Source organism: Alexandromys fortis, unplaced genomic scaffold, assembly GCF_014885135.2.
Source record: "Alexandromys fortis isolate MF-2015 unplaced genomic scaffold, M_Fortis_MF-2015_v1.1 scaffold_159, whole genome shotgun sequence".
In the NCBI taxonomy this organism is placed as follows: domain Eukaryota; kingdom Metazoa; phylum Chordata; class Mammalia; order Rodentia; family Cricetidae; genus Alexandromys; species Alexandromys fortis.
The window spans coordinates 3986934-4013638 of NW_026068031.1; the positions used below are offsets into that span (position 1 = coordinate 3986934).

At 48.5% G+C, this 26705-nt stretch overlaps 1 protein-coding gene across 1 annotated transcript; it reads left to right on the plus strand.

Annotated features, from left to right (window-relative positions):
• Nucleotides 1-172: 172 nt before the first annotated feature.
• On the plus strand, nt 173-23203 carry Batf (basic leucine zipper ATF-like transcription factor). Its single transcript, XM_050164638.1, has 3 exons — nt 173-484; nt 2816-2920; nt 22688-23203. Exons 1-3 carry the CDS (start codon nt 422-424, stop codon nt 22895-22897), a joined length of 378 nt encoding a protein of 125 aa, XP_050020595.1. The 5' UTR covers nt 173-421; the 3' UTR covers nt 22898-23203.
• Nucleotides 23204-26705: the final 3502 nt, after the last annotated feature.

The window sequence follows — 26705 nt, forward strand, 5'->3', positions numbered from 1 at the left end:
CATCAATTGAAGAGAGTTTGCTCTGTCTTTCAAACTGCCGGAAGATACTGGGGTTTTGTGTATTTTTTTTCTTTCACCTAATTCTGTGGTCTTTTCCCAGATATGTATTTTCTAACTACCTTCTAACTTGTTGACGTTTCCGCCCATGTGACTTCCAGCTTGAATTACCAGAAACCACAAGAGAGAGCGTGTGCGCAAGCCCCAAAGTAAGCGAGATGTCCCTTTGGGGAGCAGTCCCTCTGCACCCCAGAGACAGGAGGACGCAGGGGTCTGTCGGAGGTGGCTGCCGGGCAAGCAGGGGAGGCACCTGTGGAAAGTGGAGGGCTGGTGACCCCCTAGCAGTCAGGAAGGGGAGCCAGCTAGTGAGCCGATCGCCCAGAGGCATCTGGGACGTTGTGGGAGAGCCCGGAAGATTACAGCCATGCCTCACAGCTCCGACAGCAGTGACTCCAGCTTCAGCCGCTCTCCTCCCCCTGGCAAGCAGGTACCCCCCCCCATCCCCTGCTTTCTGATTGTCTTGGGGTGGTGGAAGAGGGCCAGACTCCCCTGTCCTGCCCGGGGGAGCTCTTGGGAGAAGGAAGTAGTGCTCTCTAGCAGATGCTGGTTGTGGTATTTTTGCTATGCTGAGGTACAAGTGGCAGAGTCTTCGTCCCGCCACAAACCCTCTTTGCTCCGCTCCACTCCTGGCCATAAGCCTCCTCTCTGCCACACTTAGGTTCCCACCGTGAAACTTTCTAGGAAGCAAGGGGCAGGATGACTATCACAGAACTCAGAGGAAGGGGTCTACAGCTAGCAGAGCAATGTTCCAGCAGGCTGCTGGCGCTGGCCGGCTCCACACAAATCCTAGACTTGTGGCTTTCCAGGAAGAACCAAGGGGCCAGACAGAACCGAGGGGAGGAAAGAGAAATACAGTAAGCCGAAGCAACGTAGACAGGAAGGAAAGGATGGCTAGGTGTACCTGCTGAGGGCTGCCTCTGTGACTAGCACAGCCAGTGCGGAGGGAGGCTGAAGTCACAGCCCGGATCTTTGTCCCTGTGACTTCCAGATAGGAGAAAGAAGGCAGTGGCCCTGGAGGTTTGTTGAAGACCTGCGCTAGAAGCTAATATCAGTTCTGGGAAACTAGGGAGGGAGGGAAGGATTCTGGCAGACTTAGAGTCTTGACTAACTACCAAGCCAAGATGTTTCAGCATGAGAGGGTGCCTCAAATGGGATGCCTTTCCCACCTCATAGTTTCTGGAGCTCTCTCTACCACATTCTTGACGTCCCTAGATCTAGTAAGCTCTCCTCATCCAGCACAGACCCACGGATTAAACTTTTCTACATCTTAGTAACTTAAAAACCTTATTCTTTTCGTAGCACACATATCAGACCAGAGATACAGCTCAACAATAGAGTGCCTGCCTTACACATAGCCAGGGGGCTTCCAAAATGCTGCAACTGAAGTAAAAGTTTACAACCCTTCCCTCCCCATCTGTCATAAACAATCTTCCGTTACCACATCTACCGTAAGCCCCTAACCAAAAAGCCATCCTGGTGAAGACCTCTAGTGGTAAACAGTCAGCCTCTTGCCCACAATGGCATCAGAGCGGCTCAGACTGCCTGGAAGATGGTACCATGCTCTTCTTAAAAAGGAAATTACTCACAGTTCCATGGTAACCTAGTCCCCTGCGGCATTGTGGGAAGAGTGCATTCTTGCTCTCTCTAACCCAATGTCCACCTGGAAATTTTGGATAAAGAAGGAAGGGGATCAGAGCCTGGCCCCAGGATCTGTGACCCCTCTTTCAGGGTAGGGGTTGTTGAAGGGCTTCTCTTAGTGTTTTCACTATCCTGTAGTATCGGGGGCAAAGCTGAAGCTCATCCCCCCTGTCTTCTGTAGGACATACTTAGAGAGCACTGGAAGAGCGCTTTGTCTTCCAAAGGCCCTATCCGCAGCTTGCTAAAGCAGGCGACCTCCACCTCAATTCATAGACTTATTTGTATTATATTATATTGGAGCCTCATGTGTAGCGGGCATCGTGTTCAGGGCTGGGAAGGTCTCAAGATGCCTGCACAACGAAGGTGATGAACGAAAGAAAGAGAGATCTGGGGTGGGGCCCTCTGCCTAAGGGTGCAGCACAAGAAACTTGCTGGTGGAAAGGGGATTATTTTCTTTAGAATCAGCAACAGAATATGCCATACCCCTGGATGGCCATGAGCTCAGGGACCAGTGTGGAGAAGCCCAGCTTCATCCTGTGTAAATTAGAAATGACTGTGCCTGCTCAGAGAGCTGGGGGATCGTATCGCCATATCTCTGAAATCGCTCGCACAGAAGTTGGCACCTAGTGGATGTTCCACAACGTTTGCAGAAAAAACAAAACAGAAGAAGGGGCACACAGGCATGCGCTCGCGCGCGCGCGTGCGCGCGCGCGCACACACACACACACACACACACACACACACACACACACACACACACACCAGAGAGAGGGAATGTGAGGAGTAGAGCAGCTCTGGAGAGGGCAGAGAGGGTGGGACAGGTTTCATCGTTTTAACTATTTCCCAAAGCAGCCGTTCTGAAGCCTTAGTCTCTCTCCACTTCTTTTGATCAAAAGAAGGCCATGGGAGATCTGAGGGTGGGTGGTGGGGAATGCTGAAGAAAATGTCTTTGGGGGCAGGTGTTTTATAAATAAGGCGATGGAGGGTACAGAAGGAACTTAGGGCCAGGGAGGAAGGGTAGAAGGAGGGAAGGGAGGAGCGAGCCGAACGCAACAGTAGCCTGTTTTGACCGGGAGAAAGGCAACGGGCCTACCTAGCTCTTGCCCTCACTGCTTCCTAGGACTCATCCGACGATGTGAGAAAAGTTCAAAGGAGGGAGAAGAACCGCATCGCTGCCCAGAAGAGTCGGCAGAGGCAGACACAGAAAGCCGACACCCTGCACTTGGTGAGTACCAGACTTCTTACTGTGCTCTTGCGCCTTGGGCTCTGCATCCCACAGTAGTGGGGCTGTGAGACCCAGCCTCGATGGTTCCGCTGCGGTGGAGCTACATCCATGGGCAGAGTAAGTGCAGGGCGAGACCTGCAGGGGTGAGGGGTAGGGGGGAAAGGCTTCTTCTTCCCCGTATGTATTAAAACACTCAGTAGAAGAGAATAGGACCAGAGGCTGAATCTTCCTGACCCAGGAGAGTGCCAGGGTAAGGGAGGCCAACAGCCTCCTTGTTCAGAAAGGGACGGTAGAGAGAGCACCACCCTTCCAGAGCCACTGTGAGCAGAACACTTATGCTCGGAGGAAGTTAGATGTTAACTTTGAGAAGTCCAATCCTTCAGGTCCGCACATCTCATCCCTCCAGAAGGCAGCTGGTCTGCCACCCAAATGCAAGGGGTCAATGGTGCTGCCCCTAACTTCTGCCCCTCCCCAACATCATGAAAGTTCCCTGTTGAGATTTCCACTGTATATCTGGGGACTGTGAAAGACACCACTTCAGGGCGCTTACCTGGGGCAATCACCATCCTGGTTGAGTGGCCAATATTCTCAAACTTTTCTAGCAGGGAGGAAATGAACTGCAGCCCCATCTGGGAGACCTACAGCCACAAGGAGAGACCCTGAGTCCTAGCTGGGGACAGTGCTCCCAGCCTTTTTCCTCTTTATCATCTGCCCCATTCACTGTGTCTTGCTCAACCTTTCTTTTTCCTTCCTCCCTCCCTTCCTCCCTTCCTCCCTCCCTCCATCCATCCTTTCCTTCTGTAGTTAACAGCTCCCTTTCCCCTATAAACAGTTTTGGTCACTTTTAAGAGTCATAGTGCAGTCCCTAAATATTGCATCTTGATATTCCCACTATAGTGTGCCAACAAGTGTACTCCCGGGAGTGTGGTGGATGCACAGATGCCACAAGCGGCATACACACACACACACACACACACACACTTGCACACACCAGGTGTGCAGGCCCTAAAACAAAGTGAGCAGTCAGCATGCCAACACCTGGTGGGCAGGACTAGCTCTCCAGAGAGATGGCTTAGTGTTTGGATCCAGAAAATTCCTCAGGTCAGCCATTCTTTCTTCACTGCATCCTCCTTCCCCCATTTTCTCCTAAAATAGTCCCATACTGCTTATATTCTAGAAGTTTCCTTCGATGGTAAAAGTGCAATAAGCACCAAAACCAAATAAGCTGATGATGAAACAAATGTTTAGCATAGCAACGGACTGTGTTAACCGTGTCGGGGAGAAGTAATACGGGGCTGGGGAAATGATTCAGTGGGTAAAGTGCTTGTCATGCAAGCATGAGGGTCAGAGCTCAGGTCCCCAGCACTGACATAAAAGCCAAATGGGCAGGAGGCAGAGGGTGACAGATGTCTGTGAATTTGAAGCCATTCTGGTCTACATAGTGAGCTCCGGGGTAGCCAGGACTATATAGGGAGGCCCTGTCTAAATAAATAAATAAATAAATAAATAAATAGCAGAAAGCCTAACGGGCATGGCAGTAATTCCAGTTCATGGGAGGTAGAGAGAGGGACTCTTGGAGCAAGCTGGCTAGCCAGATAAGTCAAAATAGCCAAACTCGCTCAAAACAGCAAGCCTTGGGTTCAGCAAAAGACCCTGACTCAATCCAGAAGTTGGGAAGAGATTGGAAAAGATACTGACATCTACTTTGGGCCTCATACATGTACATGCACCCATACACATGAATGCCCACATACAAGCAGACACATATACATGCCACACACACATGTGCCCAAAAAAGAACAAGTAATACATAGTTTTAGAAGACAAAAAGGAGGGCTCTTCTTTAGCTTTAAGGAAACTGAGAATGGGATGTCCTAACCCCTGTGCCTACGCTCATGTTTTGTTTGATAGATACTTAACATAGTCTCCAGTATGTGCCAACGCCATTTTCAGCTGACAGATGCATGTCAATCTGACTATATATATATAATTAGTCAGTGCAGACTGAGACCAACAATCTGGGTGCTCAGTCTCCTCCCCTGCTACTCACTCACTTCCAGTGATTCCTTTTGGGTTTACAATCTCATAGCAGTCTCACTAGCTTAAGCTGGTCTTATTTAATAGCCCTTAAGGCAACAAAGCCACACTTCCCGATGGGGTGAGATCCTCTTAGTTTGGGCGAGTGGACAATGCCATGGGTGGGGAAGCACCTCCAAGCTTTCTAAGTCTGCAATATTAAAAGAAGAAGCAAGTTGAGATCAGGCTCTCTGTGCAGGGAGGGCCAGGCTTGGATGGCCACTCTGCCGTTTGCTGTCTGTGTGACTGAGCCCTGGCACATTCTTCATGGGCCTTCGGGTCGGGCCCTTGTCTCTAGAATGGGGAAGGGATAGAAGTGCCAGTGGAGGGAGAGCCAATGAAAAGCTCAGTATGGTGGCTGGTGTGTAGTAAATCCTCAAACGATTCCGTGCAACCAGAGTTACAGTGACAGTCTAAGAAGCAGGAAAACAGAGATTGAGCAGGCATATATGTACATACGTATACTTTTAAGTCTTTTATACGTGTATTTTTCCTGTATGTATATATGTATGTATTGGGTGTGTGTTGTGTGTATATTGTATGTGTATGTGTATCGTGTGTGTGTGTGTGTGTGTGTGTGTGTGTGTATTTTTCTCCACAGAATCTCAGTGCTGAGAGACTTCTTAAAGGGGCTGTAAAGCTCAGACACCTTTGATGCCTGAGAATCTTCTGCAGTCCTCACTCCCCCTACAAAAGGTCCCCCAGTGCACACCTGGTCGCCTCTAGTGGCAGAGTGCTGCCCCCCTCCAGACAAGGAGCTGAAGAGTCTCCCTGTCTCTAGCTGCAGGCTGCTTCCCTGTAAATTCAGCTCTCAGGGGAGGTCTTTGAGCTGGCACACAGTCTGCTTGGGAAGACAAGAAGTAGAAGCAAAATGTTTAGAGGCTGGCTCTGGTTACAACTGCATTTGAGTAATCTCTGGTCATGAGTTCATCATGGCCACACTCATGTCACAGCCTCAATCCCTACAGCATCCATGTTTCCTTGTATCTAAACCCTTTCCCCCGCTCCTTTCTTTGGAACACTGTAGTGTGCCTTCATGTTCCACTCAGTGAACAGGTCTCAGAGGCTGCACCATGAGCCTGTGGCAACACGTGGAGAGTTTGGCTGGGTTGGAACTCTGCATGTCCTCCTGCTGACAGCCACCCCTCTCAGTCACCCTCTTTAATACGTGTGTGCGTCCAAGTGAAAAGTTCCCACTTGCTCCAGTGAGTTCAGATTCAAGTCTCAGTTTGCCCTTGACTCCTTTCCACGCTTTCTCTACACATAAGGTTTTGGAACCATCTTCTGGCCACAGGGTTTATCCACCAAGAATTTGAAAATCGGAGTTTATGGGTTACTGGTAATATATCAAGTAAGGGATAGGGTCCTAGCCTCATATATGCTGGACTGCCGGTGTCTTCTTAATGTCGCGTGTTGGCACTAATATCTTCCTTAAAGCTCCCAGTAGCCTAGCCTCTCCTGTGAGACTCTGAGATCCTTGCCATTTAGCATTTTGAATATCTGTTCTGTCATCAAGCAAGGTGCCCTGATTGCTTTACAGGTGACAGAGATGGGGAGGAGCCTCCTGGGACAAACACGTGACAATGTCCTCAGCATTGACTAAGTCCACACAAAACGTACTTGTGATTCTGTTCACAGTTTCATAATTATGAAATGTATGTGATGGTTTCTAAGACACAGATATAAACACAAAACAATTAGTGTGACATTTCTACCCAGTCAGAGAAGTTGAATTATTCAATAGATAGTGTTGGGACACCTGACTGGTCACTTGAAGAAACAAAAGGCAGGAGCCCTCCTTCCTTATACAACAAACCAATTAAATATTTTTTAAGGACACTAAAGACATCTTAGAGGAAAATACGACATTTAAAAATATATCTTGGCATGAAAAAAAATTTCAAATAAAATAGAAAGTCATAAAAGAAAATACTGATATACAAATATGACTTATAATTACACCAAAAAAATTTTTTTAATGGCCGGGTATGGTAGCACATGCCTTTAATCCTAGCTTGGGAGGCAGAGGCCGGTGGGTCTCTGTGAGTTCAAGACCAGCTTCATCTACATAGTGAGATCCCATCTTGAAAAAGGGAAGACATTTTTAAAAGTCTACAGAGCTCAAAATACTATATGCAAAACCAAAAGCAAATGGAAAACTGGGAGGAAATAAGCTATGGAGCTTGAGAGCCGAAGAGGCGCGTTTACTGCGTATGTGAAAGTTCTAAGCCAGGGAAGTGACTGATCTCAAAGGAAAGCCAGCAGTGAGTGCAGAGTAAGAGAAAGGGAGAAATAGAACGTGCCTAACTATGTGAAGATGGGGCAGGCTCCTCAGGACAATGCCAATAGGGGGAGTGTGAGACTTCCTTGCCAGACTGGTGAAAGATGACCCTGGCACAGGAAATGGCCGAGGCAGAGGGGAGAGTGAGCATCACATTCCCTTAGCAAGACCAATTGCTGTAACCCATCAGACTAGACCAGGTGCACTCAGATGACAGGCGCCCCTTCCCTGTCTCCAGCGGTTTGCCAGGACGCTGTTGATGATGTAATTCTCTGCTGGGTTTTCTTTTTTTCTTTTGGTTTTGTGTTGGCGGTACTGAGGACAGAACCCAGGGACTTGTGCATGGTTAGGCAGATGCTCTACCATTGATCTGTAATGACTGGAAACTAGTTAAATATCCATCAGTAAAAGGGTCGTTGAGGGGCTGGAGAGGTGGCTCAGCAGTTAAAAGCACTTGAACTATTTTTCCAGAGGACCCGGGTTCAATTCCCAGCACCCACATGGTAGCTCACAACTGTCTGTAGCTCCGGTTCCAGGGGATCTGACACCTTCACACGAAGGCACATTTAAATAAATTATTTAAAAAGGGGGGATTGAATAAGTGATAGTCCATTCTGAGTGGATATTCCGGAACTGTTAAAAATGAACTGCATTTGAATGTAGAAGACTATCATGTCCTTTTCTAAAATAGTTTCAAAGGTGTTTAAAGCTGTGTGTGTGTGTGTGTGAGAGAGAGAGAGAGAGAGAGAGAGAGAGAGAGATAGAGAGAGAGCAAGTACATACGTTCAAGTGCCCACAAAAGACAGAAGGAGGTGTTGACCCTGTGGAACTATGAGCCATAGGAACTGGAAACCGAGCTCAGGTCCTCTTCAAGAGCAGTAGACAGCCTTAACCACTGAGCCCTCTGCCCAGCTCCTCTTTAAATAATTCTAAATGAAGTATTTATTGTTTGCTTGCTTGTTTATTATGGGGGGAAGGTGCATGCATGCCACCATGCATGTGTGGTAGTCATCAGACATCCCACCGGAGTCAGTTTTATCCCTCCGCTGTGTAGGTCCCAGGCAGCAAGCACCTTAACCCACTGAGCCTTCTTACCAGCCCCAAGTTCCCAGACTCTTAAGTAGGAAAAGTGTAAATACAGTATCTAGTTTGCTTCAAACCACATTTTTAATCTGTTTGAGCATAAGTAACTATATAAGCAAGTTTCAAATGGATCACCCAAACTTACTGATGTTATCTATTTCCAAAAAGTCACACTGAAGTTGTAAGACCGGAGTGTTGACTGACGTTTCTGTCCCACCAGGTCCCACAGCCGTTTAGTCCCAAAGAAACACACAGAAGTCTACATTAATCATAAACTCATTGGCCTAGTAGCTCAGGCTTCTTATTAATTAATTTTTACATCTTACATTAACCCATTATTCTTGTCTGTGTGAGCCACGTGGTTTGGTACCTTTTTCGGTGGTGAGGCAGTCACATCTTGCGTCCTCTACGTCTGGGTGATGACTGTAGACTGAGTTTTCCTCTTCCCAGAATTCTCCTGTTCTCACTGCTCCACCTCTACTTCCTGCCTGGTCACCCCGCCTCTACTTCCTGCTTGGCTACTGGCCAATCAACAATTTATTAAAATATAGTTGATAGGGTACAGACCATTGTCCCACAGCACAGGAGGGGTATCTATCATTTGCATTCTTAATCTCTTTTATCCCAGTATTTTTGAGAGGCAACTCTCATTGAGATTTGGGTGACCCCGAGGTCCACGGTATGAGATGAAATGCCATAAGTAAAGTACATAAGGTGCAGCAAGTCATTTTCCTGGGGCAGGCCATCCTGCTGCCAGTGGATACTCTCTGGCACCTTCCAGCTTAGGCATTGACTTTGCGTCAATGTCCAAGGTGAGTGAAAACAGAACCAAGATCAATTTAGAAGCATTGTTCATGAGAAGGCTCAAAGTAGAGGAGGTGGGGGTGGCCAGCAGCGTCATCCCAGAGAGTGTTGTTGTCTCGTGAGATCTGGTCTCCAGGGTGAACTGAAGCAAGGTAGCTTGAGTGCCCACACCACATCTGGAAACTGGAAACCAGGGCTCCCTTCAAAGGTAGCGAACCAGGGAATGGCTGCTGTGGGTGCCTGAAGGAGTCTCGCCACAGCTCAGGACAGAGACATCTGTGACAGGGAATTCATGTAAACTGAGTTAATGCCATGAAACATGAGCACAAGTTAGAGGGGAACTAAATAGTGGAGAAATTCCCAAAGACGGTGAGCTCTCGGTCTGCTGAGGTGGCTCCGCAGGGCCCTCTGTCGTTTCTGTAGTTCTTTGTCTGTCTCTGAGAGACCATGCCCTACGACTTATTAGCATAAAGAATTCAAAGCTCTAAAATAATAAAACACGAAGGAATGTTTTGGCTAGTTCAACCTTTTAAAAGTTTGATATAAAGCCAGTGAATCATCTCCAGAAAACAGACGCCTCCGTGCTGTCCCTATTACTCTGAATTTCTTTTAAAAAATGTAATTGAACACCTGGCCGTGGTCAGGTTCTGTGTGTTTGGTACCCTACCAGCAGTGTAGCGCTCGCACTGCAAATAATAATAATAATAATAATAAGTCCTTTGCATTAAGTAATTTGCCCATGGTTACACAGCTTGACCTTCAGAGCCATCCTTCCTAACCACCGAACATATTGTCTATTTGTATCTTCCTTGGGTTATTAGCTGAGTTTATTCTTCACTGTTTATCAGTGTCTTCGAAAATTCTTGTTTTTTTCAGCTCATCTTTAGGCTTCATCAAGATAAAGATCTCTCTCTCTCGTGTGTGTGTGTGTGTGTGTGTGTGTGTGTGTACAGGAGCATGCACACACACACATGAACACACACACATATATATATATACATATATACATGTGATATGTGTATCCATTTTTAGAAGGTTGCATTGCATCAATATTGTACACTAGAATGACCCTTGGAGGCAGTACTTGCACTTATAAAGGTGTAAGGCAAAGAGGACAGATAGGATGCTTGCAGCATGGGTGTCTGTGGACAGCAAACACTATGGATGCCGTAACATTGGGCAGAAGAAGGTTAGCAGCGGGGTATTGAGCAGACTGTGACACATTTCTACAACAGAGTTTGAGGCTGGCATTAGACGTGACTGGGGAGACCTATGTCAGTTGACTTAGAAAGATGTCTCTGAGACTGAACTGAGTTAAGCAAGCAAGGTATGAGGAGTGTGCAGGGCACCATCTGCTAATGTAAAGCTTGAGGGTTGGGGGTTAGAAGCAGAGTCTCCAAAATACAAATAGTGGTTACTCGTGGGTGACTGGGCTTGGGCAATTGCCTTACTCCTGGTACTCTTCGCAGTTTTATTATGACAAGTCTGTGCTGTGTAAGCAATCAGAAAAAGCTCCAGTCTTCTGCAAATCAGCTATTTTAGTTGAGGAAGAGCATGTCAAGGCAATTTACCACCCCAACAACTTATCCAAGGATGATGGGCTGGTGTGTTAGGGTTGGGAGGTACCCACACTTGAAGAATGCCTGTCTAAAGTGGATTGTGGGTACCAGGTCACAAGCCGACAGCTACTCCGTTCAACAAGTGTCTTCAGGAGGCCATCCTCAGTGCAGCCCCTGCTTCCCACAGCGATGGACTGGTCCACAGGATAAAAGGAATAAAAGTCCTTTTAGTTGGTCTTCACACAGAGGGTCTCACCACGGTCTATGTAATGGCTTGTAGAGGAAATGCCAAGAACTGTGGCGATACTTGGAGCAAAATATTTAAAAAGGAACTCGGGGGGATTTTAGACAAACCTATCATGTTACCAGTGAGGAAATTAATGTCTTTTCTTAGGGACACCCATGTTTTTGCCTCCCTAGCAGCCTGCATCTGTGTTCTGTCACTCTGAGCTTTGTTTTTTGAGGTTTTGCCGTTTTTGTTTGTTTGTTTGTTTTGCTCTTCCCATCTGTCATTTCACAAAGGGATAGCCATGAAGTAGACTGATGGCCAGGATGCTCACACAGCAAGATTCTCATTAGTTCTAGAACATTCAACAACAGCAAGAGACCCTAAAAAGCGTTAAGGTGGGGAAGGCCTGGGGTTTAAGTGCATATTTAGAAGATTTAAAGGCAAGAACCCACAAAGATGATGATAGCTTTAAAGAAAATATTAGTATGAAATTAAATTCACTAAGATTTAATGTGCATACTAAGAAAGTACGGACATCTTTTGAAAGAAAAATATCAAGACACCAATCCATAAGTGGGCAGAGACACAGAAAGCTTACACACATTTTTCCTAGCCAAATGAAAATAACCTAATTTTCTGCTCTGATGATGAAAACAGCACGTATTGAGGCAGGGTTTCTCACCCTCAGGGTGGTTGACATTTTGAGTCTCGCAGTTTTTTCTCTTCCCCCGGTACTGGGGATTGAGTCTAGGACCTATACATGCTGGCCAAACACTCTCCACAGAACTATACCTCTAGTCTTTTTCCCCTCTACATTTAAATTTTTGAGACAAGGTATCACCCAGGTTGGTCTTAAACTCATTTTAGAGCCTAGGTAGACCTTGAACTTTCAATATTCTTGCCTCATCTTCCCAGGCAGCTAGGATTGCAGGCCCATACCCCCAGGTCCGCTAATAATTCTGACAATATTGTATGGTTGTCATGTGTGCTGTAGAATGTAAAATTCTACCCAGCAGATGACACTGCACCTGTCTTCCTCCAGTTATGACATCCAGAACTTGCCAGATGTCCCCTGACCAGAACAATTACCCCCATTTAACCGAGACAGACATATACGGTTTTTTGTTCTTAAAATTTTTTTTTCTTCATTAGAAATTGGTAACTTGTACTGGTAAGATGACATTAAGAAACCTTCACAAAACTAATTGACAAGATTATTTATTATAGAAAGCCTAACACTTAGCGTTTCCCCTGGGCCAGCACTGAGTGCCATGGGGTCCAGCAGTGTAAGATCCCAGGAACTGCCCTCATCTTGGGGCAGGCACTTACTGTTGGCTATAGAGACGATTCTTTTTTTTAACAATCCCTACTGAAAACTGGGGGGTTGATGATGCCCTTTGCCCCACTAATCCCTGTAAAATTTATCCCCGGAGAGAAGAGGGCAAAGGCAGAGCCCAGTGTGCATCGGGGCATCGTTTCTAGTGTTCTTTACAGCAGGGACATTTTACAGCCACTGCGATGTCCCGCACCAGGCGGCTACTTCAGGTGAATTGCTGAGCATGCATCTGATGAAGGAGCCATGCAACGATGGTAGTTGTGGCAGGGTAGCCACGACAGAGCCGCGACAAAAAACAAAGGACCAACTGTCCTTGCACCAAGGTCGAGATTTTACAGAATCAAGGAGGCACATTTGTTTAAAAAGACAAGATGCTAATTAATAGTAGTAATGAAAGCAGGTGTTAGGGCCAGTTGTGGCGAGTCTTTAATCCCAGCACTCAGGAGGCAGAGGCAGGCAGATCTATGAGTTCAAGGCCAGCCTGATCTACAGAGTGAGTTCCAGGACAGCCAGGGCTACTCAGAGAAACCCTGTCTCAAAACAAACAAAGCAAAACAAAAACAAGTGTTAGGGACTAGGATGGTGAGTGTTTTATATTTTGAAAGCTCCTTAAAGCCAGACCTGGTGGTGCACGCCTTTAACTCCAGCACACAGGAGGCAGAGGCAGGTGGATCCCCCTGATTTCAAGGCCAGTCTAGTCTCTATAGTCTCTATGGTGAGGACCCGGCCAGCAGAGGTACGTAGTGAGACTCTATCTCCAATTAATTAATTAATATCTTGAATCTAGGTATACTGTATGTTTTTATTTTTATTGCTTTATTTTTTATTTATAAGGAAAATGGTCAAAGTTGGGAGAACTCTGAAGGAAACTGAGGGAGAGGTGTTGTCAGGCTTGGGTAGGAGACCTTGTAGTTGATCCTCCAAGCTGGAGCACTTTGGGAAGTGAAAAAGGACATAGTAAACGTCACACCTGAGCAGCAGGTGGACTTGGATCATCCCAGAAGTGTGGGGGAACTGAGGACAGTGACCTGGACAACTTACAAACACAAAGGAAATGATAAGGTTTAAAGCCAAGTAGAGGGCCAAAATTCTTAGGACCAGGAGGCAACTTCCAGCACCCAGAAGGACTCAGCTGGCTCAGGAACATGTCCCCCTGTTTGTCAATCAGCAGGGAGCTCCAGAAGACGGTAAAGGTAGACCCGTGTCTCGGCACCCACCAGCAGAAATGCTCCATCCACTTGGCGAGTATTGGCCAGTTTCCTGCATGTGTGGTTCTCTTGGGCACTGAGATTATAGCAAGGAAGCCCGAGTCCTTGGCTTCATGGGCCTTCCAGTCAACTGTAGGTCAGGAAACCAGACAAATAGAGGCTCTCATTAACTACACCCTGTGAAAAACGCTTTGAAGAAAATGCAATACCACAATATTGAAAGTGAATTCGGGGCAGGGCTAGGGCAGTAATGGGGGCGTCGGGGCCTTTCCCAAGGCCCTGACTCTGGAGATAAAGTGCAAACCGAGGAGGAGGCTGGGAAGATCTGGGGACAGGAGGCCAGCGGCAGAGACTTGGGGCATCAGAAAAGGACAGTGAGTCACAGAGTCGGAGTGACAGGGACAAATCAGATATGCAGGGAGGACCCAGGCTGGGAAGGTGGAGCGTACAAAGATCATTCTAATCCAGGTTGGGGAGGGCTCTCAACTTAAACCTTTTTTTAAAAATAGAGTATCTTTTATTAATTCTTGGATCATTTCCTATGTTTAGACAGCACCTACTGAATATCCTACCCCGACTCTCTCCTTTTAATCTCCCCAACACATTCCCTTCCTTTTCTCTTTTTTTTTTTTTTAAAAAAAAAATTGTTTTAATCACTGAGTCCAACTAAAGTTGCCCATTGGACTGTCCACTGATCCTGTCAGGTCAAGACAGCTGCAGGGAGTTTGTAAGTTGAATGGCCACACCACACCCAGCAGACAGCGTTTCCCTGTGCTCCCCCGCTCCCATCCTCCAGTTCTTACGTTCTTTCTGCCCCCTCTTCTGTGGAGTTCTCTGAGCCTTGGTGGAAGGGCTGGGAGTTGATATTGATACTCTGGGGCTGAGTACTCAGTAGTCCCTTATTCTCGGCACTCTGTCCCGTGACAATAATCGCTGACCACAGCAGAAGGCGCTTCTCTCTGGCCAAGCTTGCTGGCAGCACTGGTCTGTGGCTATCAACATAAAGATTAAGAAGGCAGATAGACGGCAATTTATCAGAACAACAGTGTCAGTTCCCCAACTAGGGCCTAGACCTCCCAAGCTAAGGGCCTTTCAGTAGGGAATATGAACTCTTATCACAAATGGGAAACACACAAATCCACTCTGTGTTTTCTCCTCTTGAGAACTATGTCTTTCTGTTGGGGTGTTCATGAGAACTCTAAGTTTGCCGTTTACCACAAGGGCCATGCACTGTATCTGCCTGAGTTGCCTTGGCTTGGTCAAGCCCACGTGAGGAAAATTACATTCAAAGCTGAGGTAGTGGCAGAGTGGTATAACTTGGCTAGTCTCCCTCTCTACATGGCTGGGCCTTTTGAAAAAGCAACCTTAGATTCTTTGGCAACTGTTCCGAGGTACAAAGCAGAAGCTGTTAAAGCTGGAAGGCTGGGTAAAGCATCACCTGGAGGTCACATGCCTGCGACCTCAACAGGCATTTGCCTCATCCCAAGCTGGCAAACAACAATACAAATTTGTTGAGCATTTACGATGTTCCGTCCCTGTCCCATCACTGTGGACTAACCATGAAGATGAGGTAGCTTCCCTCTGCCCTGGGGGAAGCTCACCAACCTGAGGAGAACTAGTATGACCAAGGTTTAGCTAATGAGAGTCCCATGAATTCCCATCTCCTGACGCTCCCTGTTAGAACCTGGGGTACTGGGGCCAGAGACGCTCAAGGGAGAAACTTGCACAGCCTGGCAACCCGAGTTTGATCCCTAGAACTCATAGAACTGACTCCAGAAAGATGACCTCTGACCTCCACAGACCTGCCCATGGCTCATGCATGCCTGTCCTCATGCACACAGTAATGATCACAATTAATAAATTTAACCCTTTAAGAGCTTTCCTGAACATCGTTTTCACCAACTGTATGTTAAAATCCCAGTGTTTTAGAAATTTCCTTTTAGAAATTTTCATCCAACTCTAAGATTCTTTGTTTTATGTTACTCATAAAAATATATATTTGATGTAGCCAGGTGGTGGTGGGGCCATACCTGGGAGGCAGAGGCAGGCAGATCACTGAGTTTGAGACCAGCCTGGTGTACAGTGTGAGCTCCAGGATAGCCAGAGCTACACAGAGAAATCCTGCCTTGAAAAACAAAAATCTAAAAACAAAGCAAAATATATATATATATATTTAATGAAATAAACTGAATAATTACTAGCTATGCTATTATACTGGTGTTAAAAACCCACAGTGAACATGATTCTCAATCGGGCTAAGTACTGGGTATGTCAGGGAAGTCTGTTTAAAATCTTGATATCTTGATGCCCGTGCTGATGCAGAACAATGAAACTGGGGCCTCTGAGGGACACAGGGTGGGGCCCAGACTGTAGAGTCTGTCAATCACACAGCTTGAGAAGTGTTCTGGAAAGAATGAAGCAGGACAATGCTGAAAGTGGCCTCGGGACAGGGGACGGCAGCAGCGATGCAGGGAGACTTTCTCCAGCCCCAACACTGGAGATGAAGTATGACTCAAAGCAGAAGCTGGGCGGATCTGGAGGGAGGAAAGGGACCAATGGCAGAGACTCTGTGCTAAAAGCAACCTGGGGCATCAGAAATGGATGAAGAGCCACGGGCAGAGGTAAATTAGATAAATGGAAGCCGCTGGGGCACGCAGCAGACTGTGTGGAGTCAGCCTGGACAGCCAAGTGTGTGAACACCCCGGTCCTCCGTCCAGCTCCTCGTGCCGCTTAAAGCCTCTGTGCTCTGTTTTTCTGGATTGGGATTCTTAGGAGTCCAGTCACCTACACGTAATAGATAGGCCATCAAGGGGAGGCAGTGGCTAGCCATGGTTTCTTTTTCTTACATAACAAGAAGCTCAGAATGGAAAGAGCAGATCTGAGACAGAAAAACAAAGCCCTCCAGACTGTGCCATGGCCTCAACACGGCTGCTGACCCTCCAGGCATCTCTTCGTGTTGAAGGAGGGTGGGTTTGTCCTTGCCCAGTGGTTCTACCATGTAAGATGAAAGAGAATCTCCTGTCCCTCTCCTTCTATCTACATATCACCAGTCATAATTCTGTCATATATATACACACACACACACACACACACACACACACAGACACAGGCACACAGACGCACTCATGCTCGCACGTACACACACGCACACTCTTGCACAAACTCGAGCACACTTTGCTCCAGAGGCAAGGAAGCTGGGTGTTTGTTTCTCAAGGTGAAAGCAGTGGGGTGTTTGGAGCGAATGCTGAGTGAGCCAAGCTCCAGTGTCTTTCAAACTATGAGGAAAAATGAGGCCCAGGCAACAACCTTCCAATTCCAGACTAGACAGGGCCCTGAGGCACGGTTGGTGTGGCTGACCAGCTGGGAGCTGAAGACAGATCCAGAGCTCAGTATGTGGTGACTCCTCCCCTTGGGTGAGAGGCAATGGAGGCCTGGCCCTCCCTCTCCTGGGGAGCAGCAGCCCACCTCTCAGTTGGAAACATTCTTCAGGAGTTGTGGACTCCACTTGTCACGTGTTCTTGACATGTGGCACTTGTTGGCACCTGCTCCAATGCATGTGAGTTGCAAGCTCATCATGCCAATGATAGTATGTGCGTTCCTCTGAGCAGGAGAGGCGCCGGGGTTATGTGCAACCTCTGGAAAAGGCTCTTTGTAAATGCAAGAAGGTGAGGCTGGAGTGACGGCTCAGTGGTTAAGAGCAGAGGCTGCTCTTCCAGAGGGTCTGGGTTCCATGTTCAGCACCACATACAGTGTGGGTCACAACCACCTATAACTCCTGATAAACTTTTATGACCTCCATAGGCACCAGGTACATTATGGTGTAACAACATACATGTAGGCAAACATGCACATAAAATACATTTTTTTTTCAATAAGGAAAATGCAGGAAGGCCAAAGCTCCCCCTAAGAGCCGGCGGGAGCAGAGCAGAGCTCTATGGAATAAGTCTGGGGAGTCCCTGCTGAGCTCAGGCCAGACCCCAGCCAGGAGGTGCCAGCTGCTCCCAATCTTCCTTCAGCTCAGCTGCTTGGGGCTGAGGGACCAGCCTGGGGATTCCCCACAGCTGAGGCGCTCTGAGTGACCTCCTCTTCAGGCCCTCCAACAGGGGATTTCCCACAATGTTCCCATGCCTCAGGAAGCCTCCTCCTTAACCACCCCCAGCTCTTCATAGAAGTGGCATCAGGTGACCCCACAGGTGAGGGAGGGTGAGCTGTGAACATTAGCATTTGGAGAAGCGAGTGCAGGGTGATTGGGATGGTGGCCTTGGCAAGTGACCCCAGCAGGGGTAATTCAGGCTCTTCGGGTTGTAGCAAGGGGGCTAAGGAGGCAAAGGGCAGGTACAAGCTGTGTGACCTCCAGTGTGTTGCTTAACTTTTCTGTGCCTCAGTTTCCCCCTTTTGTAAAAGGGAGATGTTACATGCTGTACAAATGGTGTTACAGAGATTAAATGTGTTGATAACTATAAAATTCTTAAAAGAGCAGATCAAGGGCACACGCCTGTAAGCCTGGTCATCAGGGGGCAGAGACAAACAGATCTCTGTGAGTTTAGCCATCTTGGTCTACACAGACAGTTCCAGGCTAGCTAGGAAGACTCTCTCCCCCACACACACACTTAAATCTTGATGCCTGAGACACATACACGCACGTGCACACACACACACACACACACACACACACACACGCACGCACACACACATGCACAAAGAACCCCAAACGGCTGGAAGGGGGGTGGTTACAGGCTCTAGTCTACTAATACATTTAGGTAGCCAATTGGGAATCTGAAATATTGGAGAATTCAAGGGTAAACTAGAGACAGCCCGTTTCTGTGACTATCCACATTAGTGGCCCAACAGAAGTCTTGTGGACCCTGTAACAGTGAAACACCCAAGCCTACCCCAGATCTAGTCACCAGCATTACTAGTGTTCCCCCGAGCACCCCGTATCTGGCTAAGCTTGGGGGGTCATCTTGTCTTCAAGTGAAGCAACTGTATTCAATATTCAATAAGGAAAGCCAATCCCCCAAGGGCCAACCACCTGCTGTCGTGGAGCCAGGCCCTGGCTCACGTTGGAGGATGGTCTGGCCTCAGTGGAGGGCCTTTCCAGGGTGGCAGGATGGAAGTGGGCAATTCTGTGGCTTCAGGGGTGGGACTGGCTCAGCATGTGGTATTATGTGGTGTCGTATGGGGTCATAGACTGTGTGTGTAATGATCGCCAAAACTGTTGTTCCTTGGGAGGACACAGGAAGCGTGGGGGTGGGGGGAGAGCTGAGGTCTTCTCCTTGCTCCTGGGAGCCACTAGACCAGCAGTCAGGTCCTTAATGCAGGGGAGGCAGAAAAGAATCCAACTGGAGGCAGATCTCCTTCCTGGCCGTGGGTCCACCATCAGAGGCTTCTACGCTTCTGAGAAGACGCGTTAATGAGGGGTGGGCATGGCGGGGGAGGGGGGGGGGCTCTGTAGCGATCCCTTCTCACAGCTGCTGCCCCCAGCCTGTGGGCATTTTAGGAAACTGGGCGGTATGGTTTTGCTCTGGGGACTCAGTTGGCCTCCTGGTAGGATGGTCATACCGACAGCGCAGGCATTGTGAGAACCCTGATGTGCCAAATCACGTTCTGAAAAGTGAAAAGCTCCAGGGCGCCAGGAGGCAGGCTAGCTCTCCCCACTTGGCCAGAGGCCGGCCGGGTAGAGGAAATTTCCTTCAGGCCCCCCTCACTGTTCTCCCTCCCGAGTTCTGGTCCCTGCCCACACTGGGAAGTCTGGGGGTATGGTTGTTGTTCTTGTGGATAAACAGCGGCCCCCAACTGTCCCTTTAGCTATGTAAGTCTCTTCCGCGGGCCCCTGCTGTCCCCAGCAGAGTAGAGGGATGGGGCCCAGATCAGCCACTTCCTCCTGCAAGGGAAGTCAAAGCCAAAGCCTTTCTCTAGGGAGTGGCCGGTGTGGGCAAGGCCCAGAGCTTACAGACATTTCTCTTGCAAGAAGTAGTCTGGCTTTGCGAGATAAAGACAAACTTTGCGCCCCCGTTAGAGGGAGCGGGCAGTGGTTATTCTGGCCTGCCCCACCTGGGGCTTTGGAATCCGCAGGTCTAGTGGCAATCACTTCCCGAAAGCTGGGCCTGCCTCTAGGCGGAGAAAAGATCAGAACCCGCCCACCCAGTTCGTCCCTCCTGGCAGCGGGGTTTGCCCGGGCTCTTCAGAGCACTGAACTTACAGTAAATGCTGTCACCAATGGAAACTCTCAGAGGGGGCGGGGAAAAGGCCAGGACTCCGGGGGCCCCAATTCCCGTCTTAGCGTACCCCCCCCCCCACCAGGTTCATTTCGCCCACCTTTCAGTAAAGGGGTAGTGCGTGCCTTCCTGGTAAAGGGCTTGCCGACCTCCCTCTGGAATGTGCCAGAAAACACGAATCGGTGAAGTGCCCAGCTGGTCACAGTCTGCAGGAGCAGCAGCCAGGGACTGGCCACCATCCAGCTTCTGGCTTCCCTCATCCCACTCTGGAGATGGGGTTTCCTTTGCACCCCACTAAGGGCCTTGGGTAACTCAGAAAGCTTTCTGAATGTTGAGGTTGAGCAAGTTCACACTGACCTTCCAAAGAAATAGAAGCCAACTTGATGGGAAAGGTCAGGGTCCTGTGGTCCTCCACCACTTAAAAAGGAGACGCAGTCTGCACTGGTTTTACATGACCCGCCGTGTAAGTGATGAATTCCATCTCTCATCAGCCTTCAGCTCACTCCTGATGGATCATTTAGGGCAAATTTTAAATGTCAACTTGTCTTATATCTGTTAACCGCTATACTTTTGAGTCAACACTCTCATGCCAACAATTGATGTTATCAGCCAGTCAGTCAACAAACATTTAAGTTCATTTGGTGCTTAAGCAGCCATTTAATACATGTTGAATAAATGAAAGCATATTTTATAATTATTTGTATCATATTTAACCAGTATTTTATTAATTATAATTTTCAAGCTTGCCTGAGAATGACCTAAGACACCTGTTAAAAGCTCAGATTTCCAGAGCTGGGGTGATGGCTTAGTTGATAAAGCACTACCGTGAGCGAGTTCAGTTCTCTATAACCACGTAGAAAGTGGGGTGAGGGAGTATGTGCCTGGAACCTCTGCCTTGGTGAGGCTAGAGGTCCATCTGTGCAAGTCTGTGGGCCAGCTGGAAGTTCAGGTCAATGAGAGACCCTGTCTCAAACTGTGAAAGGAAGATACAAGGGGTGTGTGTGTGTGTGTGTGTGTGTGTGTGGTGTGTCTTTCTAACCTCTACACCCTCTACACATACACCTCACGTGTATGCACCTGCACCCATACATGTGTGTTCACAACACACACATGGGAAAGAGAAATTTCTCCTCAAATCCCAGCTCTGCAAAAGTAAGAGCTGCTAGCGCCAGGTGACTTCTGAACCCAGCTGAGATTCTTCTGCTCATCCAGCGCCATTGCCTTTCTGGGGAGTTGAGGAGACCCCAGGACTTAGCAGGTATCTGTTCACTCAGGGAATCACATGGTCTGGGGAAGCGATTGCTTCTCGGCAATTGCTATGTACCCAGCGTGTCGTGGCAGCTGGTAAATGATGCCGCCCCGTACCAACAGGGAAAGATGCATCTGAACACAATGCTCGTTGCTTCTATACTTACATGGAGAGCACAGGACTTACTTCAGGTTTCCCGTCTATGGTTTTAGTTAATCCACTGTCAATTGTGGTCTGAGGATGCTAAACGGAAAGTTCCAGAAATCAACAATTCAGAAGTCTTCAGTAACTCCGATTATAGTATATTGTCATAAATGTTCCATTTCATGGTTATTTGCTGGTAATCTCTTCCTATGTTTATAAACTTCATCACAGGTGTACACTTGAGAGAAACACAGAGTGTCTGCTGGGTACTGTCCAAGGTTGGGGCTGGTTTGGAACAGGATTGCGAAACTCAACAATTGTGGGCAGGTGGGAGGAGAAGAGAACGCCAAGCTCATTATAGAGCCTCGATATTCAGAAAGGCTCGTTCTAAACATTCTAGAACCTGAGGGAAGCGGCAGTGCTTGAGATGTGTGAACACAAGGTGGGGGGGGGGGTGCGAAAGGAGGTTCACAAACTGATTTCCACTCTCTCAGGATCTGGCCCAATTGCTTGCCACTCTCAGCCCAGAAGCAAACATGCAGGCATGTTTGTACACATACTTGTAAAAGAGCACAAGTGTGACCTCACAAACACACCCCTACCTGGGTGAGGTTTTCCATGGTTTATACACAGACACACACATATACACACCCTTTCCTGGGTGAGGTTTTCCATGGTTTACACACACACACACACACACACACACGCATGAGCCCTACCTGGGTGGGGTTTTCCATGGTTTAACCCCACCAAACTTGTATGTATGTTTGGTCCCTAGTGGAGCAACAGTGTTGGGAGTGTGTGGTGCCAGCGAGGGATGGTTATAGTAGGTATATTATTTTAGGTATATTAACACCCTAAGATTTCTTTTCTATTGTTTTTCTTCCTTCCTTCTCTCAATCTTCCCTCCCTTCCTCCCTCCCTCCCTTCCTCCCTCCCTCCCTCTCTCCCTCTGTCCTTTTTCAGTACCCTGCTATTGAACCTAAGGCTTCATTGCCTTACGCACACTTGGCGGGTTTCCCAGTCCTTTAGGCTTGTTCATCTAGAGACACGGTGACAGGTTCTCACTATATTTCCTTTCTAGCCCGGGCTGGCTTCCGACTCCCAATCCTCCTGACTCCACATGCTGAGTGCTAGGGTGACAGTCTGTGCCTCCATGCCCAGCTTGTCTCTCTCGCTTCTGAGGGATGGGGTAGGGCACCACAAGAGGATGGTTATAAAGAGACTCAAACCCCTCCTCTTTCTTACACACAAGCATATCTCCACTCCCCACTTTCCCATACCTTTCCCACCATGCATGGCCCTCAGTCACCTTATCCTTTAACCACCAGAACTCCGAGCTAAACAAACCACCCGACCTCCAGTGTTTTGTTATAAAATAGGAAAGAGGCAGATTGGACGATGAAATTGCTATTTTTAATTAGTCAAAACAGACAGCTCTCGGCAGTTGCATATGGGTCAACCCCGCATGCACAGGTGCACCCAACAAACATATGTGTCCCCGTGCATGTATCCTCGTGGGGATATAATTTCTCATGAATGTGCTGACACTCACCATCCTGCCGGTTGTCCCTTCGCAGGAGAGTGAAGACCTGGAGAAACAGAACGCAGCTCTGCGCAAAGAGATCAAACAACTCACGGAGGAGCTGAAGTACTTCTCGTCCGTGCTGAGCAGCCACGAGCCCCTGTGCTCTGTGCTGGCCAGTGGCACCCCGTCACCTCCCGAGGTGGTGTACAGCGCCCATGCTTTCCACCAGCCTCACATCAGCTCACCGCGCTTCCAGCCCTGAACATCCAGACAGGACGAGGACAGAGCCCCAGTTGATGCTACTCCGGCAGGCCTTGGGAGGGGCATGTAAACCAAAGCCTGGTTACCCTTATACTCCATCTGGACACCCAGCGGCAGAGGCCTGGACAAGTATTGAACACAAGAACTGTAGTGGCCAGAGGGACTCTCAGCAGAGGATAGCCAATGCACTGGACCCCGCATGAGTGGAGATACAGCACCAAGTGTCATGAATGATGCCCAAGACCCACAGCACAGAAGGAGGGCAGGGAGTGGATAGTTTCCTAAATAAATATTTTCTAAGAAACCATCCCTGGAGAGCAGCTTCCCTCGTTTCCTCCATTAGCGTTCTATAAACAACTTCCTTTTGGTTTGGGACTGGTGTTTCTCCTTGGCTTCAGGGAGTTCCTCCAGACTCTAGGGATTCTGCTTGTCTCTCTTCCATGTTTGGCTCATCTGTTTGGGAAGCTAGTCTCTTTTCGAATCACCTCTCACCTCTAGACATCTCCCTCACCCTGCTCCCCAGATCCACTCAGCGTGGCCTGCCCAATCCTGCTTCTACCCAGCACTTTCTCTAGACGGTGAAACAATTCACTCTGCAGGCAGAGAAAAGACTCCGTACAAGATGCCGTCTGGAGAGATGGGAGTCAGGGAGATCTCAGTTTCTCCCGTCTGTACATCTTCCCAGACAGCTACTCCAGCCTTATAGTAAGTCTCCAGGATACCGTGGGGCCAGGTTCCATGCTGGGAATCTGAGTAACACAAAGCCAGCTCCTCACATTCAAGGTAGTAGATCTCTTTTTGCCACACCCTGCCAAAGACACCCTTAGAAAATAGGGTGACTGCTACCTGTGCACCTTGACTATCCCAAGGTTGGGTAGCTCAGGGTAGTGTCCAGTTTGGACATCTGGCTGGAGCCAGTGTGCTCCATTTTCCCTGACGTCTGCCTGTTTCTCAGCTGTCCCCAGGTCACGTGACTGCTGGTCTTTATGTTATGTCCTTACCCACAGCACTGCCCAGGAGCAAGAACTGACGTCTTTTCTAAAGCTGTTGTGGAACCTGCCCACCTCCTTCCTGCTGAGTGGCTGGGCACCAATGAGGCAGCTAGCACAGGGCCAGGCTTCTGTTGCAGGCCCAACCTGTAGTCTCTCAGAATGGCCCTTCCTGCTGCTTCCCTTTGGACAGCCCAGCTGTGTTGAAGGGGAGGGAGGAGCCAACCACTTGCTTGTCAGCAAGTCCTAACCCATTGGCTAGTGGCTCTGGCTCATTCAAGGGCACCTTTGATGACTTCTGCCCAGGTGTCTCCTACCCTGTGGGATGAGGGCAATGTGGGGCAGATGTGAGCATTTAACTTCCCGGCGGCCTGATAAACCTGACCCCTGACTGTGACTTCCTTGGGTCTGGTCTCTGAGTTCTCGCAGCAATCACTGGGGTGGGGGCAGAGGGAGGCTCTCACCTTCGAAACCATTTTCTCTGCATGTCTGAGAGTAGGGCTAGGCTGAGCCCCTGATTCAGAGTTTGGGGAGACTTCCCAGAGAGAGCTATCTCCACGGAGCACTCATTTTTTCCCCCAGTGCCGTATCTGGAATTCTAATCTTTGGTCTCCCAACAAAACGGCCAACTGGGACTCCTCTTCCAGAGAAGAGGCTCCGTGCAGCCTGGGACACGGGCTGAAGAGCCGCCTGCCCGCTGCCCCCCAAAGCTTTCTACAGGACATGGGACTTGGAAGCTCATTCCCTGATCCTCTTTTTCATCATCCCCTCCAAAAGCAGGCCCTGCAAAGAAGCTGCTGTCTCCAAGTGTCCCGTGTGTCGTCTCTCTGTCATAATCTCAAGACCTAGAAATTTGGGTCCCGTTTTCTCTGCAGGTGACCACACGTGGTCTTTCATAAGCAGGTTCCCTTCCAGTCAGAGGTGCTTCTCCCATCCCTGCTGTAGCTTGATGATTTCCCCCCAGAAACCCCGCTCAAGGCACATGACTGGCCCGGGCATCTTCTGAGATTTGGGGGCAGAACTAGAACTGCGAGCTCACGTGTGAGGCTCCCGTCTGCCAGCAAGGGCTTCTGTTCCCCTTTCAGTCTCTACTTTCTAATGACCTTGGGTGGTTCCACTTCTCCTTTCCTGTCAGCCCCGTAAAGGAGCAGAAGGTTAAGGCTGGGGCTGAAGACTCGGGATGGGCAGCTATTGAGTACACACTTGAATTCCCCAAGCATCTCCAGGAAGGCACCCTGCCCCCGCCCCAGGCTGGTCGGGTTGGTCTACACTCCTCTGTTCTTGGGGCCACAAGGACTCTGTAAATGCAGTGTGTTGGAGAGTCTGACAGACCAAAAGAGTGTGTCCTGTCTCTGTAGTTCTGTCCAGCAGGGCCATGGTTGGAATCCAGGCACAGTGATCGCTGCATCTCCCAATTCGTAAGGAAAGCTAAAATCAGAATTCCTTTAGGAGTTTCTTTTTCCTTTCTATATGCATGTGTGTTTTCTTCACTTCCAGTACTGAGGATGAGACCCAGGGCCTCCCACATAGTAAGCAAATTCTCTGCCACTAAATCACACCTCAGCATCCAAACCCAATTTTTAGGATCATGAGTTTGTCTGTTTCTTTTGAGACAGGGTCTGGCTATGTGGCTTTTGTTGGCCTGGCACTAAATAGCCCAGGTTGGCCTTGAACTTGAAACAATTCTTCTGCCTTAGCCTTTTGGGTGCCAGATTTACAAATCTGTTCTATCATGTTCTGCTCCAGCTTTTAAAAGAATCTGTGGACCAACTGATGTGAACATAGCCAACAAACTATAGTGATGGGTCACATCTGGCCCTAACATCTGCATGGCCTGGGACAAAGTACAAAGGTCACGTGCTATAGGTCTAAATGTTTAAATACTGTCCTCTTGTTCCTCAGCAAAGACAACTTCATGCTGCTCCCACCCCTGAAATGCCATCTTCAAATTTAGGCCTTTTAGACACCTTGGAATTTTCTATCGGTACAGGTATTGGGGGAGACACCCCTCCAGCTGCATCTGCTCTTCTGTAAAAGGCAAAGTTATATTTTAAGTTTTAATTACTATGCCTCAGAGATCCATGAAACAAAAACACCTCTGATCTGCAAGCCCCTTGCCCAAGGACAGAGAGTTCCTGAAAGGCTGCAGGCTGTGGTTTATGGGAGACAACAAATCATATGCTTTTATACCCTAAACAAATTTGTTTGCCCCATCTGTACCAGATGCATTTCATCCCATGTGGGCGGGAGGTACGTAGGCAGGAAATAGGTCTGGAGTATGTTTGCCCCTGATTGGATTTCATGGGAAATGTGAATTGTGGGTTTCGCCCTCTTAAGCTCCCGCAAAACGTAACTGGGGCCATTTTCTGGAAACCCAGAGAAGGACCTGGCCAGAGTCCATCCACCTGGCCAATATTTAATTAAACCTTGCTTCAAATTTGGTTTTAAACTGCGGTCGTGGTCTTAATCTCCATCGGCAGGATTAGTTAACACTTCCTCCATCCCTGACTCCACAGCGTCAGAGTCTGGTCACACTCCAGTCCCAGGAAGGATAATTACCAGTGAAAGCCCTGGAAAGGGCATTGACTCAGTGAATCCTGGTGTCCTGGTTACATGGGACATTGGGGGCTCTGAGGAAGCATGTCTCCTTCATCCTAAAGACCCCTGTCCCAGCAGAAAGGGTACAATAGGAGACAGGCCAGCGTTGGTCCCTGTATTATGGGCAGTTCAGAGCAGGGAGCCATCCCGGATGAGCCTAGGATGGGACTTCTGAGGTCTGACCTTTTCTTCCTGATCTGGGTCAACAGCAACTACTGGGAA